The 23,884-nt window shown below is 43.4% G+C and overlaps 1 protein-coding gene across 6 annotated transcripts in view; it reads left to right on the forward strand.

Moving 5' to 3' along the window:
* Nucleotides 1–23,884, forward strand: part of LOC112313487 (zinc finger protein 470) — an 81,290-nt gene that overhangs the window by 19,798 nt on the left and 37,608 nt on the right. Inside the window, exons 1-6 of one of the 6 annotated variants that reach the window (XM_071219959.1) lie at nucleotides 1,156–1,216; nucleotides 2,317–2,406; nucleotides 2,741–2,830; nucleotides 5,186–5,312; nucleotides 7,236–7,328; nucleotides 9,054–13,958. In XM_071219959.1, the coding sequence (XP_071076060.1) occupies nucleotides 2,798–2,830; nucleotides 5,186–5,312; nucleotides 7,236–7,328; nucleotides 9,054–11,065 (2,265 nt within the window). In that variant the 5' untranslated portion in view covers nucleotides 1,156–1,216; nucleotides 2,317–2,406; nucleotides 2,741–2,797 and the 3' untranslated portion in view covers nucleotides 11,066–13,958. The other 5 variants (XM_071219960.1, XM_071219958.1, XM_024570014.4 and 2 more) reach the window with 5 other exon arrangements.

The raw sequence follows: 23,884 nt of genomic DNA on the forward strand, positions 1-23,884 counted from the left end.
GATGAAGCAGGTGAAGAATTTGCTTGGTATTTAGGATTTTGAGCCCAACAATAGCCATTTTTTAAATCATTTGTAGTAATCAATACTTTTTACGTTGTAATTCTTAAAAATTGAGCTAAAGAAAAATGCTTCATGATATGAAAAGATGGTCCTGAGATACAGTGGAGAAAAAGTGTTTTAAAAATCAGTTAACCATATAATTCCATTTTTCTAAATTATTTGGTTGGGCATAGACATCTCAACCTGGGTATGAAAGAAAAATATATATTAAGCTACAGGCCAAAAATGTTAATGGTGTTAGCAGCAGCCCCAAGCCCTGGTATTCTGGACGACTTTCATTGTTTTTTACTCCTTTACTCATTTTTCGACAATGAACGTTCGAATTTTCTCTACTCTCTATTCCTCTTCTCTCCTTTATATTTCTCCATAGCCCTTTTCACCATTCGATTTACTATTGATTTTACTCATTTGTGGTTTGTCTCCATCCACTTGAAAATAAGAGCTGAGCGGGCACGAAATTTTACCTATTTTTTCCCTCTGCTGGAGCCCCTGAAAGGCTCCCCTCCCTCTTATTTGGTTCAACTTCCAATGAGGTAATAAGAGGTAATATGAGTCCCCTATACCAGGCACCACCTCCACTCTGGTAAGGGGCAGAACGGGGTTCCATCTTCGCAGTCAGGTCACAAAGATGTCCTCTCATTCACTTTCTCCGAATAATCATCATCATCATCATCATCCCATTTTACAGACGAGAAATGTACTAATTGACTGTAGTCACAGAATTGATCAAACACAGTCAAGGTTTCCAGTCACTGTTCTTAGCGTCGGAAAACAGCCCAGAAAGAAAATCACACTCCCAGGGACAGACTCGGGCCAGACCCGCAGGACTTTGCGGGTACGCAGACACAGGTCACAAAGCCACACCAGGGGCACGCCAAGGGCGCAGCGGTCCCTGGTCCTGCTCTGTGGCAGCACTTGGACACGGTAACTAAGGACACTTTGGTCTCCAAGGCCCGGGAGGGTTGAGGAGGAAGAAGTCACTTTTATGCGCCTGCGTATACCTCTGCTTTCACCTCCAAGTCGCAGCGCCCGTCTCCTTTAAGCCACGCCCAGTCCCCGCCCCTAACGTCAGACTCCTCCCTCGTAGGCCGTTTACGGTGGGAGATTCGGCGCCTGCGTACTAGGAGTCCCAGCATTGACTCCCGAAGTCCTTCGGGTGAGAGCGGGGGCTCTCGGGTGGAGTGGGTGGGGGTCCTCTGGGTGGTTGCGAGACGGAGCCCGACGGCCGGGCAAGCGAGGTGAGACGTGGGAACCGGGGCCACGAGCCGCTGCGCTGTTGTCCCTGAGCCGACTGCATTTCCCAGGGGCCCGCGCGCAGCGCGTTTGCGTCGTAGGGTGGGCGCGCTGAGGCCGCGGTTGATCCAGGTTCGGGGCTGTCGGGCCAGGCGTGGGGAGGCCGGAGAGTGTGAGAGACGTGGGTGACAGGTCACGGAGTGTGAGCGGCCCGGGGAGACTGAGCGGGAGAGGTCGCGGTGTGCGAGGGAGACAGACCTGAGAGACTGGTGAGCGGGGGAGAGGTCAGGGTGTCCAGTCTGTGAGGTTATATGAGAGTGTGTATCCGAGGGTGACAGAGATCTGTGTGTGTTTGAGAGTGAGAGGTAACTGTGTGTGTGTGTGTGTGTAAGAGAGAGACAGATGGAAAGAGCAATTAGAATGTGAGAGACCAGCCCTGGCCGGGTGGGTCGGTTGCTTGGGCCTTCCATGCACCAAAAGGTTGCTGGTTACATCTCAGGTGGGTTGCGTTTGGGAGGCAGCCAGTCGATGTTCCTCTTTCTCTCCCTGACCTTCCTCTCTCTCTAAAATCAATAAACATACTCTCCAATGAGGATTTGAAAAGAAAACAGATATGGCAGCTAGAGTTCCTAACTGTAGGAGACACCCTGAGTTCTGGGTGACAGACAGGAGGGGAACCAAAGAGCTGAGGGCAGGTGAGTGAAGGTGGCAGAACTGGGTGCTAAAGGATCCATTGATCCGGGGAGAGAGGACGGTGAAGCCCCTGGGGGTTTGGATAAAAGGACGATAACTCTGGCCTCTGGAATTTAGGAGTCAGATTTTAAAACTCTAAACTGTGTCAAGCCACAAAGTGGGAAGGGAGAGCAAAGTAGAGAGAATAATAACTATTTCAGAGGATTATTTCAAAAATAAAGTGAAATAACATAATCTATACAGAGCATCTAGCACACCTATTATTATTATTGTTGTTGTTGTTGTTATTATTATTCACTCCTCACCTGAGCATATGTTCATTGATTTTAGAAAGAGAGGAAGGGGAAGAGAGAGAGAGAGAAACATCTATCTGCTGCCTCCTGTATGCACCCCTACGGGGGATGGAGCCCCGCAGCCTAGGTATGTGCCCTGACCCGGAATCAAACACACAACCTTTTGGTGCGAGGACGGTGCTCCAACCAACTGAGCCACCTGGACAGGGCAATTTCTATTCATTATAAAACCAAAGAATGGGAAGGCAACTTTTTGGAAAAAACATTAAATTTTGGACCTCAAACATAAGAGGAATTGTTATATATTACACCCCCCTCAACAGCCATAGGTCCCCGTAATCTCCCAGTTATGTGGGTGGCAGGAGAAAGCTGGGAGGTGGGAGAGGAAGACAGGTGTTAGGCTGGAGATTCTGGGGGTGCAGAGTGGGCCTCCTCACTCACTGTCCTTTCTCTCCCCTTAGCTTTGCCCTCCTAGGACACTGCTGTTCTCCAAGAGAAGACAGGAAGAGAAGGTGAAAATGACTGTTGAACTAGTGAAAACCATACCGCAGGTTAGTTACTTCCTTTCTCTGCCATGAAACACATTCTTACTTCTTAGGACTTAGTAATGACTCTTTCCTTTGGAAAATTCCTTGATGAACCATCTTGTCCAAGGGCCTAGGGACCATGTCTCTCAGAGGTCACTGTCCTTACACTGCCTAATGGGTAAGTAGAGCTGGGTAGCATGAGGTACAGTTTGACACTTGTGGGGAAGGTTAGGTTTCTGTTACACAGAATGGAGGGATTTTGGTAATATAATAGTAAGCTGAGTTCCAAGTTAAATGAGCATTAAACAGCCCTCTCCTGTTCATAGAATACATCAGAATCATCCCTCTCGCTGAATTTGTCCAAATCTCTAATTATATCCCTAAAATCTTCTTTTAAAATTAAATTTCTTTTTTTTAATCCTCACCCAAGCATATGTGTATTGATTTGAGGGAGAGAGGAAGGGAAGGAGAGAAAGAGAAACATCGATGTGAGAGAGAAAAATTGATTGGTTGCCTCCTGTGTGCGACCCAACCAGGAATTCAACCCCCAACCTAGGTATACGCCCTGACTGGGAATCGAACTCACAAACTACGTACGTGACCTGATCAGAAATCGAACCCACAACCTTTTGTTGTATGGGATGATGCTTCAACCAACTGAGCCACCTGGCTGGGGGTATCCCTAAATTCTTGAAGTTTTTCTTTAGTTTCTACATATGAATTCCCAGCCTCATTTGTTCACCTAAAAAATTTCATCCTACTTAATTTTTCCAAATATAAAATTTAATAAATGCACTTAGAACAAAATTAAAAGTTCTTCAGTCTTCCCTCTTGCCTCCCAATTTTTCTCTTATGAGACAGTAACTTCTCAGCTTCCATTTCATTCAGGGTCAATTTATGTATAGAGAGATACTGTTTTCTCTTCATTCATAGTTAGTGCTTTGTTTAAAAAAATTTTCACTACCCCTAGGGGATGTAGATATTTTATTTTTCCACCTAAAACATGTGTTTTACCCATCACAGTTAAGTTTCTGACAAATGAGGGTTGATTTTTGTAATTTTTTTCTATGAGGATAAGGCTCCAAATTACCTTAAATTGAGTTTACATTAAATCGTTATTGTCGTTAAAATATTAAATTGTTATTGAGTTACAGTAAATTGTCCTGGCTGGTGTGGCGTAGTGGATTGAGTGCAGGCCTGCAAACCAAAGGGTCGCTGTTTCAATTCCCAGTCAGGGCACATGCCTGGGTTGTAGGCCAGGCCCCCAGTAGGGAGTGCTCGAGAGGCAACCACACACTGATGTTTCTCTCCCTCGCTTTCTCCTTTCCCTCTCTCTAAAAATTAAAAAAATTAAATCTTAAAAAATAGTAGTTACAGTAAATGTTTAACCTATCATGATAAGTAAGGCAGAGTTTCACTTTTTTTCAGTTGCCTGTCCAGTTGACCCACTAGCAGTTATTGAATGATCTCTTTCTCACCGATTTGGATTGACACCTACATGTTGAATTAAATTCCTGCATGTATTTGCTTTTGTTGCTGGGCTGATTTCAGTTTTACTTATTTTTAATCCTGTAGTACAAAAATACACATTTCACCCTGGCCGGGTTACTCAGGTGGTTGGACCATTGTCCCACGCACCAAAAGGTTGCAGTTTCGATTCCTGGTCAGGGCCCATAACTAGGTTGCAGTTTCAAGCCCCAGTTTGTGAGCGAATGGGAGGCACCTGATCAATGTTTATCTCAATGTTTAATGCTGGGAGATTCCTCATACTGCTTTCCAGCTTACTCTGGTATGGCACAGCATACGAAATTACATTCTAGGCCCTGGCCTGGTGGCTCAGTTGGTTGGAGCGTCATCCAGCGCATCAAGAGGTTGTGAGTTCCATCCCCGGTCAGGGTGTGTATGGGAGGCAACCTATCGATGTTTCTCTCTCCCTTTCTCTCTCTCTAAAAGCAAGAAAAACATGTCCTCAGGTGATGATTTTTTAAAAATTACATTCTAAATATATTTATTATTTTAATTGTATAAGAAAAAAAATCACCTACATCAATTCAGTGCTTTTCTCACCTGAACAGTAAATCCCGTAGAGTAGCACTTGCAAAGTATCCGTTTAGATATTCTTTTTGATACTGTTTTTGGAAAGTTCCACCATAGGTGTAGGTCCTGCCTTGAAGCCTTGGTTTACTGCCCTGTGGCCACCTGTCCATATTTCCCGGTACAACTGTACACAATGCAGTTTAACTCTTCACTTAGTGCTATCTTAGGTTGGAGCCTGTGTGTTCCTCTCTGGGGCTATTTCTAACATAATGTAGGGACAGCCTGGAGTCATGTGTGGACATGAACATTGCTTAATCCAGAATGTATTTTGTGTCATTTCAGGACTTGGTGACATTCAAGGATGTGGCAATAGACTTTTCCCAGGAAGAATGGGACTGGCTGAACCCTGCTCAAAGGAGTTTATACAGGACTATGATGTTGGAGAACTATCAGAGCCTGTTATCGCTGGGTGAGGACCTTTCCCTCTGTGCATAACTCAGAATCTATGCTTTGGGGCTCTTTACATTTTTAGTTATGAATACAATTTTTTATATTGTGTAGGTCAGAATAGAATCAGGGAAGAAAGAGGATATTTAGGGACTAATGGAAGTTTCAGACTTAATGAATTTGATTATCTATCAGATATTCCATGGCTATGATTTTTAAGCAGTTGGGACCACAGGCAATAATGTGACTGTTATTGCTCTCCTACGCTCACTTGTTCCTTACGGTATTGTTATCACCAGTGGGCGGTTACAAGGTTCTCCAAGAATATAGCTGGATTATTATAAATTTAGAATAAAACTAAATAAATTTAGTTTTAAAATTTGTATCTTTTTATCAACATGCAACAAGTGACCCACTGAAGCACAAACTGTGAACGTGGCTCCACTTGTAATCAGGGAAACTAACATGGACCCTTCTCAGGCCTGGGGCCAACTCATTGGGTAGACTGGCTTTCTGTTCTCTAGAGGGCCCTTATATGCTGCTTGTGACTCACTGAGCGTCTGAAACTGAATTTATGTCTTTTATTAAAATTGAGAAATTTTTGGCCATTTTAAAAATATTTTTTCAGCTGTCTGTCTTCTTCTGGGACTTTGATTACAAATATGTTTGATATTGTGCCCGAGGAACTAAGAATTTTTTACTTTTTAAAATTTTTCTCTCTGTTTTTTCAAATTAGATCATTTATTTCCTTATCCTCTTTAACATCTTGTTAAGACCATCTAGTACATTTTAAAATTTCAAGTACTGTACTTTTTTTTAAATAAGGGATTTTTAAAAATTATGAGTTGATGTTGAATTTTATCCTATGCATTTTGTTTTTATTTTTATTATTTTTTACATTTTATTTATTTTTAGAGAGAGGGACAGAGGGAGAAAGAGAGAGAAGGAAACATTGATGTACAAGAGATAATCAATTGGTTGCTTCTCACATGTCTCCCACTGGGGACATGGCCCACAACCCAGGCATGTGCCCTGACTGGGAATCAAACCAGCAACCTTTTGGTTCACAGGCCAGCCAGCACTCATTCGACTGAGCCACACCAGCCAGGGCCAAATACTGTATTTTTTAATTCTAAACTTTCCACTTGGTTCTTTTTTATAATTTCTATTTCTCTGCTGAGAATTTTTATATTATTGAATATAGACACAATAACTGGATATTTTTAAAGATTGTATTTACTTATTTTTTGAGAGAGGGGAATGGAGGACAAAAGAGAAGGAGAAAAACATTGATTGGTTGGTTGTCTCTTGCACTCCCCCAACTGGGAACCTGGCCTACAACCCAGGTATGTGGCCTGACTGGGAATCAAACCATTGACCTTTTGGTTCATAGGCTGGTGTTCAATCCACTGAACCATACCAGCCAGGACATAATAGCCGTTTTAAATTCCCAGTCTGCTAGTTCTTAGATCTCCACTGATTGCCTTTTCTTCTGAGTATGATGCACTTTTTCCATTTTCTTCTTATGTCTGCTGTTTTGGATTTTATCCTGGATGCTATAAATAATGTAACATATTGTAGAGACTCTAGATTCTGTTACATACTTGGAAGAGTGTTGACTTTTTTTTTTAAGCAGTTAACTTGACTGAAATTTCAAACTGCCATTAGAGGTTCTTTCCAATATTCATTTACTGCTGTCAGATGATCCTCTAAAAATGCTGGGCTAAATTTCTTACCCTGACCCCTTAGAAAATGGTCTAACTTTTATAGATTTCACTGCTGGCAGTCCCACTAGACTATGGCTGAAGCTTTAGGTAGTATGCCCTAAAAATGTGCTGTACCCCTTTCCCTAATCATTCCTATCCTATTATTTTGTCAGCATTAAGAAACTGGCTTTTAGTTTGAAATACCCAAAACATAGCCAATTGTCTTTTTTTGCATGTAGGACTTTGCATCTCTAAGCCGTATTTGATCTCCTTATTGGAGCAAGGGAAGGAGCCTTGGGACATGAAGAGTGCGGTGACAAGCCCATTCCCAGGTGAGTGCGGGACAACCAGGTAGGGGAATCCTTTCTAGGTAACAGCTCAGCCATTTTCAAAGGTGATACCTCTTCACTTATACCTCTTCGAAGTCTCCTCAAGCCTTCCAGGCCCTAGGGGATGGTTGAAATATTACTCCTTAGCACGGGCTTTTCAAATCTCTTCTACTTGCTCTCCTGTCTAATCACTCATTTTGCAAAAATCTTTATCTAGCTCCTTTCTATCTCCTCTGTCATTTTGTCATACAGACATATATAAGCTTCTTGGTTTCTCAAATGTTTCTTAATCCAAAATTATGTGCTACTTGCAATTATCACATACTCTGCTGCTTTAAATCTTTCTTTGGCTTCCCATTACAAGTTAGAAAAATGCAAACTCTATCAGGCTGTATGTGATGAGCAATTTTCTACTTCTCCAACCTCATCTCTCTCACTTTTTCGCTTTTCCATTATAAGATAGTCCAGAGTTTTCTAAACTATGCTAGGTACTAAGGTATGTTTCAAGTATGTTATAGGTATGTTAAGGTAAGATAGGATTTCTAAGCCTTGGAGACAAAATGAGTCTAGTGTTTATGCACATTTACTCCTTTTTCAAGACATCTTCTAGGCATGGCTGGGTAGCTCAGTTGGTTAGAAGATTGTCCGATGTGCCAAGGTTGTGAGTTTGATCCCTGGTCAGGGTACATACAAGAATCAACCAATGAATGCATAAATAAGTGGAACAACAAATCACTGTTTCTCTCTTTCCTTCTCTCTTATTCTGTCTCTCAATTTAAAAAAAAAGACAAGGCAAGAAAGATACTTATGTGTCAGTAAAAAAAATGAAATTAATAATAGTGATGCCAACCTACATATTATAAAACTAGTATCTTCAGAAGCACGCATGGTGAAATGTCATTAAGATGTGGCCTGAGAAGTGACACGTTTCCTGGACTACTGAAAGTGAAAAGATGGCCCTGGCTGGTGTGGCTCAGGGGATTGAGTGCTGGCTTGCAAACAGAAGGGCCATTGGTTCAACTCCCAGTCAGAGTACATGCTTGTGTTGCCGGTCAGGTCCCCAGTAGGGGGGTGCACGAGAGGCAACCACACATTGATGTTTCTCTCCCTGTCTTTCTCCTTCCCTTCCCCTCTCTGTAAAAATTAATAAAAAATCTAAAAATAAAAACACCAAAGATAAGTAAAATCTAAGAAAAAAGAGAAAGTGAAAAGATGAATGAAAAAATTCCTTAATATGCCACTTCAAGTTCAAGATGTGTGAGATATGAAGAGTGCACTGTATTGAAGCACATAGAGCTGGTTCACAGGGACACGATTTTCTGTGTATGAAAAGATAATTCCAGGAGTTCACCTAAGCCCCAAGGGACATCACAAAGCATACAGTTTTTGTGGTTGTTGTGAATTGTAGAGATTTTCAAACATTAGTAGGAATAATATTTTTGTGATGATACTCATATTTTAAAATAAGCTATTATGCAGATCAATTAGAAGTAGATAATCGAGGAAGGTAACTTACCTCATTATGTTACATTTAATTTTCTTAATCACCTGTTTCACATTCCTCTATGATCTTTTAGTCTCTGGGATCTTCTTGCATATTTTTCAGTTGACATGCCTTACATAATACATTTTGTGGGATTCATTATTTTTGAATCCCCTATTCCATGTTAAATATTTCCTTTGTTATAGTCCATGAAAGGAAACATTTGCTTTTTTGATATCTTTCAGATTGGGAATCTAGATATGAGACACAAGAATTATCTCTGAAGCCATTGATGTATGATGATGTGTTAATGGAGAGCATTACAAACTATGGACTTGAGCATTGCGTTTTTGAAGAAAAGTGGAAAGCTAGAGATTGTTTTGAGAGGCAGCTGGTAAGTCAAGAGTCATTTATCAAACAAGAAACACTCACTTACAAAAAAACCCTTACTAATGAAATAGACCACAAATCTGGGAAATTTGTCCATCTAGATTATGCAGGAGAGAATGTTTATAATCACAGGTCTGATGTAAAAAGTTTTTCCAAAAATTCCATGGTAAAGAAACACAAAAGAGTCTATGGAGGAAAGAAGCTTTTCAAATGCAATGAATGTGAGAAAACCTTCACCCAGAGGTCGTCCCTTACTGTTCATCAGAGAATTCATACTGGTGAAAAGCCATATGAATGTAAAGAATGTGGAAAAGCCTTCAGCCAGAGTCAACACCTTGCTCAACATCACCGAACACATACTGGAGAAAAACTCTTCGAATGTAAAGAATGTAGGAAAGCCTTCAGCCAAAATGTACACCTTGTTCAACATCAAAGAATTCATACTGGAGAAAAACCATATAAATGTAAGGAATGTAGAAAAGCCTTCAGCCAGCCTGCACACCTTGCTCAGCATCGGAGAATTCATACTGGGGAGAAGCCCTATGAATGTAAGGAATGTGGAAAGGCCTTCAGCGATGGCTCCTCCTTTGCCCGACATCAGAGATGTCACACTGGCAAAAGACCCTACGAATGTGTTGAATGTGGGAAAGCCTTTAGGCAGAACACATCCCTTATTCGTCACTGGAGATATTATCACACTGGGGAGAAACCCTTTGAATGTGCCAACTGTGGGAAAGCCTTCAGTGATCACATAGGCCTTATTCAACATAGGAGAATTCATACTGGAGAGAAACCCTACAAATGTGATGTGTGTGGGAAAACCTTCAGCTATGGCTCATCCCTTATTGTACACCAGAGAATTCACACAGGAGAGAAACCTTACAAATGTGATGTCTGCGGGAAAGCCTTTAGCCATCATGCATCACTCACTCAACATCAAAGAATGCATTCTGGAGAGAAACCTTTTGAGTGCAAAGAGTGTGGAAAAGGCTTTAGGCAAAGTATACACCTTGCTAGTCATCTGAGAATTCATACTGGCGAAAAACCCTATGAATGTAGGGAATGTGGGAAAGCTTTCAGCATCAGTTCACAGCTGGCCACTCATCAGAGAATTCATACTGGAGAGAAGCCCTACGCATGCAAGGAATGCTGTAAATCTTTCAACCAGAGGGCACACCTTGTACAACATTATAAAATTCATACAGGAGAGAAACCCTACGAGTGTAAGGAATGTGGGAAAGCCTTCAGCCAGACTACCCGCCTCATTCAACATCAGAGAGTTCATACTGGAGAGAAACCCTATCAATGTACTGAATGTGGGAAAGCTTTTAGTGATAGTTCATCCCGCGCTCAACATCAGAGACTTCATACTGGCCAAAGGCCCTATGAGTGTGTTGACTGTGAGAAGGCATTTAGGACAAAGTCATCCCTTATTTGTCATCAAAGATGTCACACTGGTGAGAAACCTTATGAGTGTAGTGCATGTGGCAAAGCCTTTAGCCATCGTCAGTCCCTTACTGTTCATCACAGAATTCATTCAGGAGAGAAACCATATGAGTGTCAGGAATGTAGGAAAACCTTTAGCCAGATTGGACACCTTAATCTGCATAGAAGAGTCCATACTGGAGAGAGATCTTACGAATGTAAGGAATATGGAAATGTCTTCAGACAGAGTGCATGCCTTGCTCAGCATCAGAAAATTCATGCTGCAGGGTCTGCTCAGGCAGCCAGCTTTTCTTCATCCCCTATACCACCAAGTCCTGTGGATATATCTGCTAAATATTCTTGGAATTCATCTACTTCTTTCAGTTCTCATTGCCCTAGTCCAAAGCAGAGTCCTTTTTCCTGGACTATTCCAATTGTATAAGAACTGGTTTCCTTGCATCCTCTTTTGTTCCCTTGAAATTCATTGTTCACACTACCACCACGGTGTTATTTTTAAAATGTAAATGTAATAATATTATTTTTCTCCTAAAACCCTGTTAAGAAATTTAATTCTTTAAATTTATTTTTAGAGGGGAAGGGAAGGAGAAAGAGGGAGAGAAACAGCAATGTGTGCTTGCCTCTCACATGCCCCCTACAGGGTACCTGGCCTACAACCCAGGCATGTGCCCTGACTGGGAATTGAACCTGCAACCCTTTGGTTCGCAGGCTGGTGCTCAATCCACTGAGCCACACCAGCCAGGGCCTGTTAAGAAATTTTAAACTAGTCAATGCATATAAAGTGCTTAGCATAGCACCTTATTCTTTAGTGCTTGTTGAATGTTGGATTAGCGTTCTTAAGAGTCTGTTTTGATAAAACAGTAAACTCTGGAAAGCAGTATATCAGTGCCAGGATATCATAACAGCTTTGGAACTCAAACTCTATCTTTGATGGATGATGAGGATTAGCATTGGTATGTTTAAAGCCTGGTGTTGTAACACAGTTAAAGAGTGGGTTCCTCATGAATCTGAGGCTGTGTTCTTTTGTCAGTGAGGAAATTCAGTATGGCCTGATGCTTGGTATATGTTATAGGTAGTGTTTGGAGCTCTGGATAAGACAAGAACCAATTAATTAGAATTTGCTGGGAAGAATTAATATTTAGTCCAGAAAAAAATAAATATTACTAATATTTAAAAGTAAAGAAATAGAGAACTTAAATAATCTAGCCCTTTTTCAAGTTGCCAGTAATTAAGCTGTTATAGAATATAGAAAAATATATTTGAAATATTACATTTTTGTCATGAGGCTAATTCAGCTCTGGTGTCAACCCCAGAATAAAATGAAATTATAGATGAATTTACTCACAGTTACATACAGACAGGAAATTATTACCCTCTATTGAAAAAGAACAGAGACTTGGGGTAAATGGAGATCTACACAGATTTTTAGATGGAAGTTTCAACATTGTATAGATGTGTGTGCATTCACTCAATTGCAGTCACAATCTTTGTATGATACTTTTGCATTGACTGTTTTCTTCTGAAGTTCACATAGAATAGTAACTGGGCAGGCATCTCAAAGAAATTTTTGAAAAAGATCACATACCCATGAATTTAGTATATTACAAAAATGGTTTTTTTGATGTGTCATTGAGAAGGATAGGTTATTTAAATGTTGTTTGACAAGTAGTTCTCTAACTAGAAATAGTCAGATCTGCATGTTATCCCTTACAGACGATTGCATTAACTATGGATTAAAGATGTAACAGGAAACACTATGAAAATTCAGAAGCAGAATGTAGAATATTTCTACTATTTTGGGTTGAGGAAAACTTTGGTAAACAGAACACAGAGTTTAGGAGCCATAAAAAGAAGTGACATGTAGGACCATGTAAAAAATTTAAACCTTTTCCATGGTATAAGACACTGTATGCAGTGCTAACAGGTACAGGACAGGCTGAGAGAGAGTTTAAATGTATATCATGAAGGATGTAGCCCTCTATCAGTGGTACGATTGGAAACCAGCAAGGATAAGATATACAGTCTGGCCAAGCATACCAACTAGCAGCTCTTCTGGGAAGAACTTAAAACAATCAAATAAAATAAAGTCCTTAATGATACTAATTACCAGATAAGTGTAAAATTTAAAAGTCCTCACTAACAACATCCAACCCATGCGAATGTACAGGGTGACTAATTCATTCAAACCAAAGTTCTCGGACATCTCCCATCTTGAATAATTCAGTTCTCAGCCATGTTGTTCACGGAAAAAAATGTCTCAGTTGTTGAACAAAAGTTCAGTTCCTGACCTGACAACCCTTTCATGCTGATACCTGTATGATGGGTCACACTTCTCTCAGGCAACAAAGGAGAGAATGTGCAAGTATGACATCGATTTGGTTTTTGAACAAATTGCTTCTCGAACAGCCTTCTATAACAAATCAAGTTCAAAAACCAAGGTTCCAATGTATCCAGTACTGCTGCAGATGCAAAAAATGATGTTTTTATACATTGGGAGGCTAAATTGTTGGAAAACCACTTTAGAGGGCAATGTGGTGTTAACTGTCAACATTGTAAATGTAATTAATTATTGTCACAATTCTACATCTAGGCATTTATTTTCTCAAAAGGTACAAGTGTGGAAATACACACACATTAAGCACATTTATTATAGAATTGTAAAATACTTGGAACAGCTATAATGTCCAACACTGGTAAACTGTTTACTTAAATTATGGAAATTGGTTGAAGAGATGATTATGCAGAATAAGACATCTCTCTACTCACAGAAAGTGTTTGTAGTTTATTAATTGAAATTTTAATTTCTGTAACTACATAATATAAGGTAGTTTTAAATATATAAACTTGATAAAGTTAAAGTTATGAAAATGCATACACATCAGATTGTTGTTTTTCTCTACAATACAAATAAAAAACACAAACACAATTCTACACAAATTGCTTTGCTGAGCCACTTTGACCCACTTTGATGTCATTCCATAAGGTTTCGCTCGTGTTAGCAGTTGTACAGGGTTCACTTTAATCCAGTCACATGCTCTCCTTGGTACACAGGAGGGAGATGATGTGAACATCCTCTGGCCACAATTCAAAGATGGTGCATAAATTCCTGCTGTTCTGCTTGCTAGAGGTGGCCTGATTTGTGTTCTTTCCAGGTTGTATCCCACCAGTAGTTTCTTTTCCTTTTAAAATTAGATTAAATTATTTTGCTGTCAATCAAGGAAACCCAACCAATAGAGAAATTGGTAGTATTGGGTGTGTTTCATGCAAAAGGTCCTCAGAAAATGGGGATTACTATTAAAGTTTATTATTGGGTGAAATGGAGCAAAAGTTGTTAGGGTCCTAATCTTACTTTGTGTCAGGAAAGCATGCATCGATAGCGACAGTCAGCTGTGGTCTAGATCACTACTGCCTTAAACCAACAGAACGAGTACAAGATGTGCCAGTCTAAGGAATACGTGTGATGCCTGTCCATGTGGAATTGGGTAATATAAAATAAAAGAAAGAATGACTCATAGCTTAAATTTTTTGCTTTAAGGCATGAACTAGAAGGCAAGCCATGTTTGTAACATAGTTGTCTAGTTGACCTCTTCCTTGTAGCACTGTATCTGTGATTGCTAAATGTCACAGTGCCATTAAAACTCACCGTTTTGTTTGGCATTGTGGTTCCTGAAATGAGGGTTTGTGGGAGAATTTGGGATTTTATAACTCTAAACCCCAAGAAACCTTAAAGAACCCTGCCAACTAAGGCTCCATTGCTTGAGCTAGCTGTGGATGAAGGTTAACCAATTTTCCATTTAGCCTACCAATATGACGGCTTCAGTGATTTTTTTTTTAAAGAAAAAAATTTTATTTCACATTCTGAGTATTTTAGTTAGATGAGGTCAGATTTTTCACTCTACTGCCTTTCATATAGATTTATAAAAACATAACCCAAGAAAGACTTAAACTCTTGGGCTGAGACTTTTTTCCCCATCTTATTTTTATAGTAGGTTAAGGATTAATATTCTTTACAATAAAAGACAAAGTTTGTTACATTGGTTTCCATTCACAGAACTACCATTGGCACTTTTTCTCTCTCCCCTGAACCTAAAAAAAGCATAGTTTTAACCAAAGCTGAATGAAAGTATTTGAAGTTTAGAACAATTTTATTATATTTTTATTCAGATGAGGAAGTTATTCCTAGTTTAGTAAATAAGCATTTTTTCCTTAAATTACAGATGTGTCTTGAATTTTATCGGATGCGTTTTCCTCATGTATTGAGGTTAGAGGATATTTTTTCACCTTTTGTTTATTAATGATGACTTTCATTAACACATTTCCCACCCTGGCACGCCTATGACGTATTCATGTAAATGAAGAGAACTTCAGCTAACTCCCGATAAAGCCCACCTTTGTGACCATTCTCCCTGAGGCCCCGCCCCCGCCTAGCACGTGCACCGGCCGCTCCTATCCAGGCGCGATTTCCAGAATCTCCTGGGGCGCGGCTCTGTCGCTCGGGGTGGCCTGTAGGCCTGGGCCTTCGCGGATGGACGCTTTGTGATCGCGGTGTGGACCTGCCCCTTGCAGTCCGCGCCCTGCGTGTCGCCTTCACGACCGTGGCGGGACTACGTTTCCCAGAGGGCGCGGCGGCGGCGGCGGCCACGCCCACTTCCTGCCGCAGCTGGCTGCCGGCTCTCGCGAGCTCTTCGCGGCGGTGTTCTCGGCGGCCGGGGTCCGCACGGGGCGGGGACGGGGCCGCAGGGGGCCGGGAGTGCCTAGCGTGGGTGGGTGTGTTCGTGGAGACATGCGAGGGGCAGCAAGGGTGGCCGGGAGCGCGGGGAACTGCAAGCTGGGGTCCCCGGCTCGGCGAGGCGCCCTCTGCACAAAGCCAGAGCCGGGCCGAGGCGCGACGGCGGCGTTCCCGACCTCTCTGGTCCGCCGGGGCCGGGGAAGGCCGCGCTCCAGGAACGGCCTCATTTCCCAGGGCCAGCGGCGAGCGGTGACCACGGGGCCTGAGACCAGAGGTGAGGGTGACAGGTGGCCTGGCGGGGTGGCCGGGGACGACCTCATCCCTATAGGGTGAGATGACCCAAAGTCTGGACGTTGGACGTGACTCAGAGCACCCCGGTAGTGGTGCGGGGAGCGACCTGTACTGGCCCGGTCACCGGACCGACGCTCCTGTTTCCATGGTCCCGGAGACGCTACACCCCGCCCCTCGCGTGGCCGCCTCACGGGGAGTAAGGGCCAGGTCCTAGCTGCCCCTTCACACCTGGCCTCACCCTGCTGGTGCCGGAGTGTTGGGGTGTTGACCACCTGCGGAAGCCCTTTGTGGTCATGGCTCGTGGGAGACTCAGACGGAAGGCAGCGTCTCCTGGCTGCCGAGTCAGGATGCAGTTAGCCCTGACCGCCCCTTTGTATCCCCCGACCCCCCAGTTCTGCCTTCCAGAGATGCCGCCCTTCTCCAGCACAGGAGGCACAAACAGGAGGCAGCAGCGAAAGGAAATGAACCGGGAGCCACGTCCCAGGTGAGTTCACGTTTCCTGTCTCCTTGCTTTTCAGGACTGCGTAATGCTTATTTTCTTTTGAAAAATTTTCAGATTATTTTTAAATTCTATTTTCCGATTACAAGTACCCACCAGGCACCATGCATAGTTGTTACATTATTGGCTATGATCCCTATGCTGTACTGCACATCCACCTGACTATTTTGTAACTGCCAATCTGTACTTCTCAGTCCCTTCACCTTTTGTAAAATAATCCTCACCTGAGGATGTTTATGGACTTTTTTTTTTTTTTTTAAAGAAGGAAAGAGAAACATTAGTGGGTTGACGGGGGATCAAACCTGAAACCTAGGTATGTGCCTTGACGGGGGATCAAACTTGCAACCTTTTGGTGTATGAGATGATGCTCCAACCAACTGAGCCACCTAGTCAGGGCACAATCCCTTCACCTTTGTCACCCAGTCCTGCAACCCCCCTCCTCTCTGAGAACCACCAGTCTGTTCTCTATTTATGAGTCTGTTTCTGTTTATTTGTTTATTGCTCTTTTTTTTGCTCTGTAGATTTCACTTAGCACAATACCCTCTAGTTCCATCCATGTTGGCACAAGTGGTACGATTGCATTTTTTATGGCCAAGTAATATTCCATTGTGTAAATGTACCACGAGTTTTTTATCCACTTGTCTGTCGATGGGTGCTTGGGTTGCTTCCAGATTTTGGCTCTTGTAAATAACGCTGCAGTGGACATAAGAGTGCTAAAAGTTTTCAGTTTAAGAGTTGTGTTCTGGGAGCTGGTTCCCATTTCCTTCCGTTTTGGTGAGTGATGGGCTGTGGGGTTGCCCAGGGCCTCCCTCCTTGCTTCCTCTTGATCCCATTCAGTGTTCCTTCTTCATAGGCCAAGTGACTCAGCCCCTCCCTGTGCCACTTTGCTTCGAGGGACTCTGAGGAAGCAGAAAGGTACTCCTTGGGGGAAATAATGCTGTTCCTTGTGCTGTTCCTGGTTGGTTTGGTGTCCACTTCATGCCAGCCTCTGGAGAAACAGGTGGCCGAGGCCCAGCCCCTTCTCTCGAGTAGTCCACAGCCTCATGGTGGAAAATGTGGAAGTAAAAAGGCTCCAGACTGCAAGAGCTTGGACCAGTCCTGTGACACAGGCTGTGCGGGTAGATAAGGGAGTGTTTACTGTGAGACAATTTGAGCCATGTTTTGTTTAATTTTTTAAAGATTTTGATTTATTTATTTTTAGAGAGAGGGGAAGGGAGGGAGAAAGAGAGGGAGAAAAACACAGATGTATGAGAGAAACATCGATTGCCCCCATCTGGGTACCTGGCCCACAACCCAGGCGTGTGCCCCAACCTACAACCTTCCCTCAAAACGGCAACCTTCTGGTTTGTAGGCGGGTGCTCAATCCACTGAGCCATATCAGCCAGGGCTGTTTTGTTTGTTTGTTTTTTAAGGTTTTATTTATTTATTTTTAGAGAGAGGGAGAGGAGGGAGAAGGGGAGCAAGAGAAATATTGATTGGTGGCCTCTTGCATGCTCCCAAACGGGGACCCAGCCTGCAACCCAGGCATGTGCCCTGATGGGGAATCACTGGAGATGTTTTGGTTTGCAGGCCAGCATTCAATCTCCTGAGCCAACTTTTGAAGGGAGAGGTGATGTTTGGCAGGCAGGAGGAGGAAGGGCAGCATTTTCAGTACAGTTTGAAAGGGTCATTTTCCCACTTGATTGTGTGGCTTCTTAAAATGACAAATGTTTTTGTCAGCTGTTTCTCATAAATAGATGAACCAGGTTCCACCTGTTTCGCCCAAACTGCTTTTAAGGAGGTCACCTGTGATCTCCACGTTACCAAATGCAATACTTAGCTTTTAGTCTTTTTTGGATTCTCTTTGGTTCTTGAAATAGCTCATGTGTTGGCAGGCTTTCAGGATATAGTGCTAGGAAGTAAATATTTTAGGCTTTTGGGGGGCCACTCCACTCTACTCCCTGGAGCTATGCAGCCACAGACATTAGGTAAAGGGACGGTGGGGTTGTATTCCACTAAAACTTTATTTACAAAAACAGGTGGCTGCCAACCCCTGATGGGGTTTTCCCCAGGCCTCTAATGGGACGGTTTTTTCCCTTGGCTCCTAGGAGGCCTTCCTCTTCTGGCTTTCCTCCACTTTTCCTGATGCTCAGTGTCTGCAGCTGGTTCCTCCTGTCCTTAACTGTAACTGGGCGCACCTCAGGGATCCAATCTCGGCGCTCTCTTGTCTGTCAGCACCCCTTCCCTGTTCTTGTCTGTGAAAACTAGCCACGTGCCAGTGTCTCCTGAATTCTCCTTTCCAGCCCAAACCTCTCCTCTGAGCTCCAGGCCTGTGTGTCCAACTCGACTCCTCCACTTGACACCACCAGACCCAAATTCCTGAGATTTTCCCCCAAACCGGCCCCTCCCACAGTTGTGTCTGTCTCAGACTGTGGCAGCCCTGCTCTCAGTTACTCAGGCCAGAGACCTCGCACTGTGCCTGTCTCCTCTCCCCCCTCACCAATCATATGTGATCTCTTTTGCAAGTCCTGTGGGCACTATTTTAAATTGTGTGTGGGGTCTGAGCGTCATCACCACGCTCCCCACCCACCGCCTTAGTGTTGGCCCTAACTCTGCTTCTGTGACTTCCTGCTTCTGCTCCCAAGGTTGCTTCCCAACACAGCAGGCACAGTGATGTCACTCTCTGCTCAAAGTCTGTCAGTGGCTTTTCTGAATGAGGTCGGAATCTTTCTGTGACTCGTGGCCCCACATGGCCTAGCCCTTGTAGCTCCGACACTTCTGACTCTGTGCTTATTCAAAAATTGTCTTTCGCCCTGGCCAGGTTGCTCAGTTGGTAGGAGCATGGTCCCATAAACCCAAAGGTTGAGGGTTCAGTCCCCAGTCACAGTGTGTACAAGAGATGATCAGTTGATGTTTCTGTCTCTCTCTGTCTCTAAAATCAATAAACATATTTAATTTAAAACATTTTTTAAAGATTTTATTTATTTTTAGAGAGAGGGGAAGTGGGGAAGAGAGGGAGAGAAACATCAATGTGTGAGAGACACACTGACTGGTTGACTCTCACACCCCAACTGGGGCGCTGGCCTGCAACCCAGGCATGTGACCTGACCAGGAATGGAATCAGTAACCTTTTGGTTTGCAGGCCAGCACTCAATCCACTGAGCCACACCAGGAAGGGCTCAATAAATTTCTTTTAATTTCCTGCTCATTTTCCTGTCTGAAATTCCAACCCTTCCACCAGATCTTTACTTCCCTCATCCCTGCTTCACTTTCTTAAACTCTCAGCACATCCTATATGTTTTGCTTTTGGGTTGTTTTATGTATCTTGTCTGATTCCCTCCTGCAGGGGACACCTGACACCAGCAGAGATTTTGGACAGTTTTGCTCCAATGCCTAATACAGAAAATATTTGTTGATTAAATATTTTAATATAGCTGAAGTTCTCTTGTAGCCAATGTCTTGCTAATTTAATATATTATTAACTATTCAGTGTAATCGTTTTTGTACCTGAAAATGTGCTTTACCCTGATCATTTCCTATGAATACATTCACAGCAGTTTTTCTTACTTTGTGGATTAAAGTTTACCATACTAAGATGAAGTCAGAACACTTTTAAAATTATATTTCAATGAAACAGCAATAGGGCCTCAATAGCTAGAATCCATGCTTTAAAAAAGAATAATAAGCTTTACCAAAAAAAATTTTATTACCAGTTTTTGATTTGTATGCTTTCAAATTAACTAAATTGAATGGAACCAAAAAAAAACCTCTTCAATGCATTTTTCATATAAAATACTTTTTTTTAATTCGTATAAAATAATTAATACAAAATATTTTTCTGTAAGTGTAGAGTTACTTTTGCATTTTGTTTGCCTTTAATGCCTCTTTCTCATCTTTATTTAGATTACACGTTAAACACCTAGTCAAATTCTGACACCTGGAGAAGATTTTGTATGTGTGTGTTTCCTCGGGTGTGTAGTATGGCACCGAGAAACCCATTTAGAAAGCTCCGTATCTCTGTGGACGTGACAGGAGTAAGAATAGGATCTGTGCATTTGAGAGCGTTTGGCGTTTCCTGAATGAAGCGGGTGGTCCATTGTCAGATAGAGAAAGTTTGTTTCATCTGAAAGCCATGTTGTCGAGCAGACCTCGTTTTCTGTCAGGGCGATTGGGCATCACGCATAATTGCTGTGGTCAGCGTGGAACCTTTTAATAGAGGCAGTGTCACATACTGGTCACAGGCATGGACTGGGGAGCCAGGGTGCCCGGGTTTGGATGCTAGCTCTAGCCTGTAATTGCTGTATAACCGTAAGGCAACTTAAATGACCACATTTCTTCGTCTGTAAAAATGGGAATAAAGGCAGCACATGCCTCCTGGTTCTTGTCAGGGTTACTTAAGTTAATACATGTGAGGTGTCGGCACATGTTAAACCCAGTGTCGGTGGTTGGCATGTCACACCATCTTGATTGCTTTACAAATTTACAGGCACACCCTTAGGTGGCATTCATTAACCACACAATGTATGTAACGTGGGACAGGTGGGCAAACTGGCCTGTGAGCCGCCTCTGGCCCCCCAGTTCTTTTGGTGTACAAAGCTCACGAGCTATGAATGGTTTTTACATTTTTCAATGTTTGGAAATCATTGAAATGAGAACGGTATTTTCTGACATGTGAGAATCAGTGAACTTCACGCTTTGGTGCTCATGATGAGCCTCCTCGGAGCACAGCCTAATCCTTGTCCGAGGCCGCACTCCTGCTTTGGGGACAGAGTGGAGTGGTTGTGGCAGGCTCTGCGGCACCCAAAGCCCTTTACAGAAGGACTTCACTGGCTGTGATGTGGAGGGGGAGCACGTGGACTGTGGAGCCAGATGGCCAGCCTCAGGTCCTGACTCTGTAGGGGACTGTGTGTTCACGGTCCTGTCAGCTCCGCTTCCTCACCTGTAACGTGGGAACAAGAATCGGACCAACGGTTGGGGTGTTGCGGGGTGAGATAGCTTGTGTGTCAGTATCTGGAAGTGTGTCTGGAATATTGTAAGCCCCGTAAGCTGTGATTGTTATTACTACAGTACAGAGTATTGGCAGACACAGGGCACTGGTTGTGTGCGTGGACGGACACCCTGAGAATGGACACATGCTGTGAATGTTGGGTCCCTCATGAGCCCACGTGGGGTTACACAGTGGAGAGGGGCCCTTTCCTATTAGGGAAAAATCAGCATACTCACAGGAATTCTGTTGAAAAGTCTAAGGAAGTGTTAAATGTAGCTTCTTTAATTTAGAAGCCCATGTGTTTCAGTTTTCTTACCCAATACAGTGTGGTAACAAATGCTAAAGAAAGGGACGTCGTTTGCTTTTGCATCAACAGACTCACAGAGTTACTGTGAAGATGCTATAAACATATTGTAAAGATTTTTAAAATATGATTAGTAAAGGATGTCTGAACAATAGGTGAACATTTGAAAGAAATAAGTGTGAGACTTGCCAGCCCAGGAGCAGTTAGACTGGAGTCTGTGATCGCGTCTGCTGTCATTAGGTCACACACAGAGCAGCATGTGTCAGAGCACCTGTGTCCTTGAATACAATTTAAAATAGTTGCATTAAAATGGCTTTTTTGTTATTAAGCCACTTTCTAGAGTAATGAGAAAACTCAAGAACATTGATTGACGTATAAAAAACTGCCTGTTTTTAATGTGTAGCACTCAGTGAGTTCGAAGATAAGTCTGCATCCATGAAACCATGACCACCATCAACATCAGGGACCTGTCCGTCACTCCCAACGTTTCCTCCTACACTTTGTCATGATACTGTTTTTGGTTGTAAGAACCTTTAACGTGAGATCTGCCCTCTCATAGTACACTGTTGTTAGTTATGAGCACTGGGCTGTGTAGGAAGTCTCTGGAACTCTCTCACCTGCATACCTGGAAGTCTGTCCTCTCTGACCATCACCTCCCAGCTCCTCCTCCCCTTGGCCTTTGGCAGCCACCGTTGTCCTCTCTTCTGTGAGTTGGACTGTTTTATCTTCCATATCTGAGTGAGATCATGAAGTGTTTGTCTTTCTGTGTCTGGCCTATTTCGCGGTGCATTGAAATGTTAGAGTTCCAGGATACCTGAAGTTGTCCGCAGCTAAAGCTCACACAGTTTTCAGAATTGGAGACGTTTAGCAAATTGCTGGTGTGATGTGTGTGTCAGCAGCAGCAGAACAGGAACAGCTGCAGAGCTGCCATGGAGTCTGTCTTACAAGAGCCACACTCCCGTGCATTATTCAGCCCGCGGATCAGTGCCTCTGCTCTGTGGCCACGTGCTCTGCCAGCCCACCACGTTTGTTTCAGAGGCGGGGGGCACACGAGTGTGTCTTCTGTGCAGGGCTCAGTATGCTGCTCTTGGCTCTTGCTTGCAAGTATTACCGTGTTGTTTTGTTCTGCTATAATGAATACTCAACAGCTAGTGAACATGAAGTCACATACAAAGCCCTAGAGCCTTGTGTGGGGTGTGGGGATTGGTCATGTTGTTCTGAGGCACGTGCCCAGGTTTACTTCTCTGTGCATGCGCTGATCACCCCAGGCGCCTCGAGTGTCCTCCTGTGGAAAATGCTCTGCCCTGTTGTGCATGGAACATTTTTCCTTTGTGATGTGTTGTTTGAATTGATGTCGGGACTGTTTTCACACGCACATCCTTTCACCCACATGGATGTGCCAGTTCCCCTGGGCAGGGGCTGTCTCCATAGTTTTCTCTTCTCTCAAGTTTATGGCATTTAACTAAATTTCCAAATCACCAGATACTATTCCTTACATGCACATTCTCTTACCCAAAATGAAGAGAAGGCAATCCTTAGATCCCTATGTCAGTTTGGGAGGGCTTCCATGACAAAATGCCACAGACTAGGGGGACCTGAACAACAGAGGCTTCTTTTCTCACACTTCTGGAGGTTAGAAGTTCAAGATCAAGGTGGTGGCAGGGTTGGTTTCTCCTGAGGGCTCCTTGCTTGGCATGCAGACAGCCCCCTCTTGCTGCCTCTTCACACGGTTGCCCCTCTGATCCCTCATTCCTGGTGTTACTGGTGGTTAGCACTTCAACATACAAATTGGGGGACACAGTTTTGTTCATAGCAGCCCCCACATATGAGGGGCATGAGCACTGGTTGATCAAGAACATGGTCTTGTCCTTGCAGAGCTTGGTGACGTTTGGGGATGTGGCTGTAGATTTCTCCCAGGAGGAGTGGGAACAGCTGACCTGTGCTCAGAGAGCCCTGTACAGAGACGTGATGTTGGAGAACTACAGGAACCTGGTGTCACTGGGTAAGGGTGTTCCTGTCCTCTCTCACACCTTCCCCTTGTCCGAGCCCGTAACTCAGAAGTGTCACGCCTTGAGCACCTAGCCCTCTCCCATCACAGACCCACAGCCCGACCACCTCCTGTTTCTTTTTATGGATTTAGGACTTTGTTTCTCTAAGCCCGATATGATCTCCTCATTAGAACAAAGGGAAGAGCCCTGGATGGCCAAGAGAAAGTTGACCAGAGGCCCGTGCCCAGGTGAGCATGAGGGACTCTGGTGGGGGAGCCACTGCTGGTCACATCTCAGCAACCTCAGACATGTAGGATCATCAGCAGGCTCTTCCTGAGCTCTGGGTCCGGAGGGCAAATTCAGTCCTCTTGAAAATGGACTTCCCAAGTTTTTACCCAAAGTTGCCCCTCTTCCTCAAAATGTAACTTCATTCCTATACTCTGAGTCCATTTTTCCCCAGCTCCCT

The sequence above is a fragment of the Desmodus rotundus genome, chromosome 12 (genome assembly GCF_022682495.2).
Source record: "Desmodus rotundus isolate HL8 chromosome 12, HLdesRot8A.1, whole genome shotgun sequence".
Classification (NCBI taxonomy): Eukaryota; Metazoa; Chordata; class Mammalia; order Chiroptera; family Phyllostomidae; genus Desmodus; species Desmodus rotundus.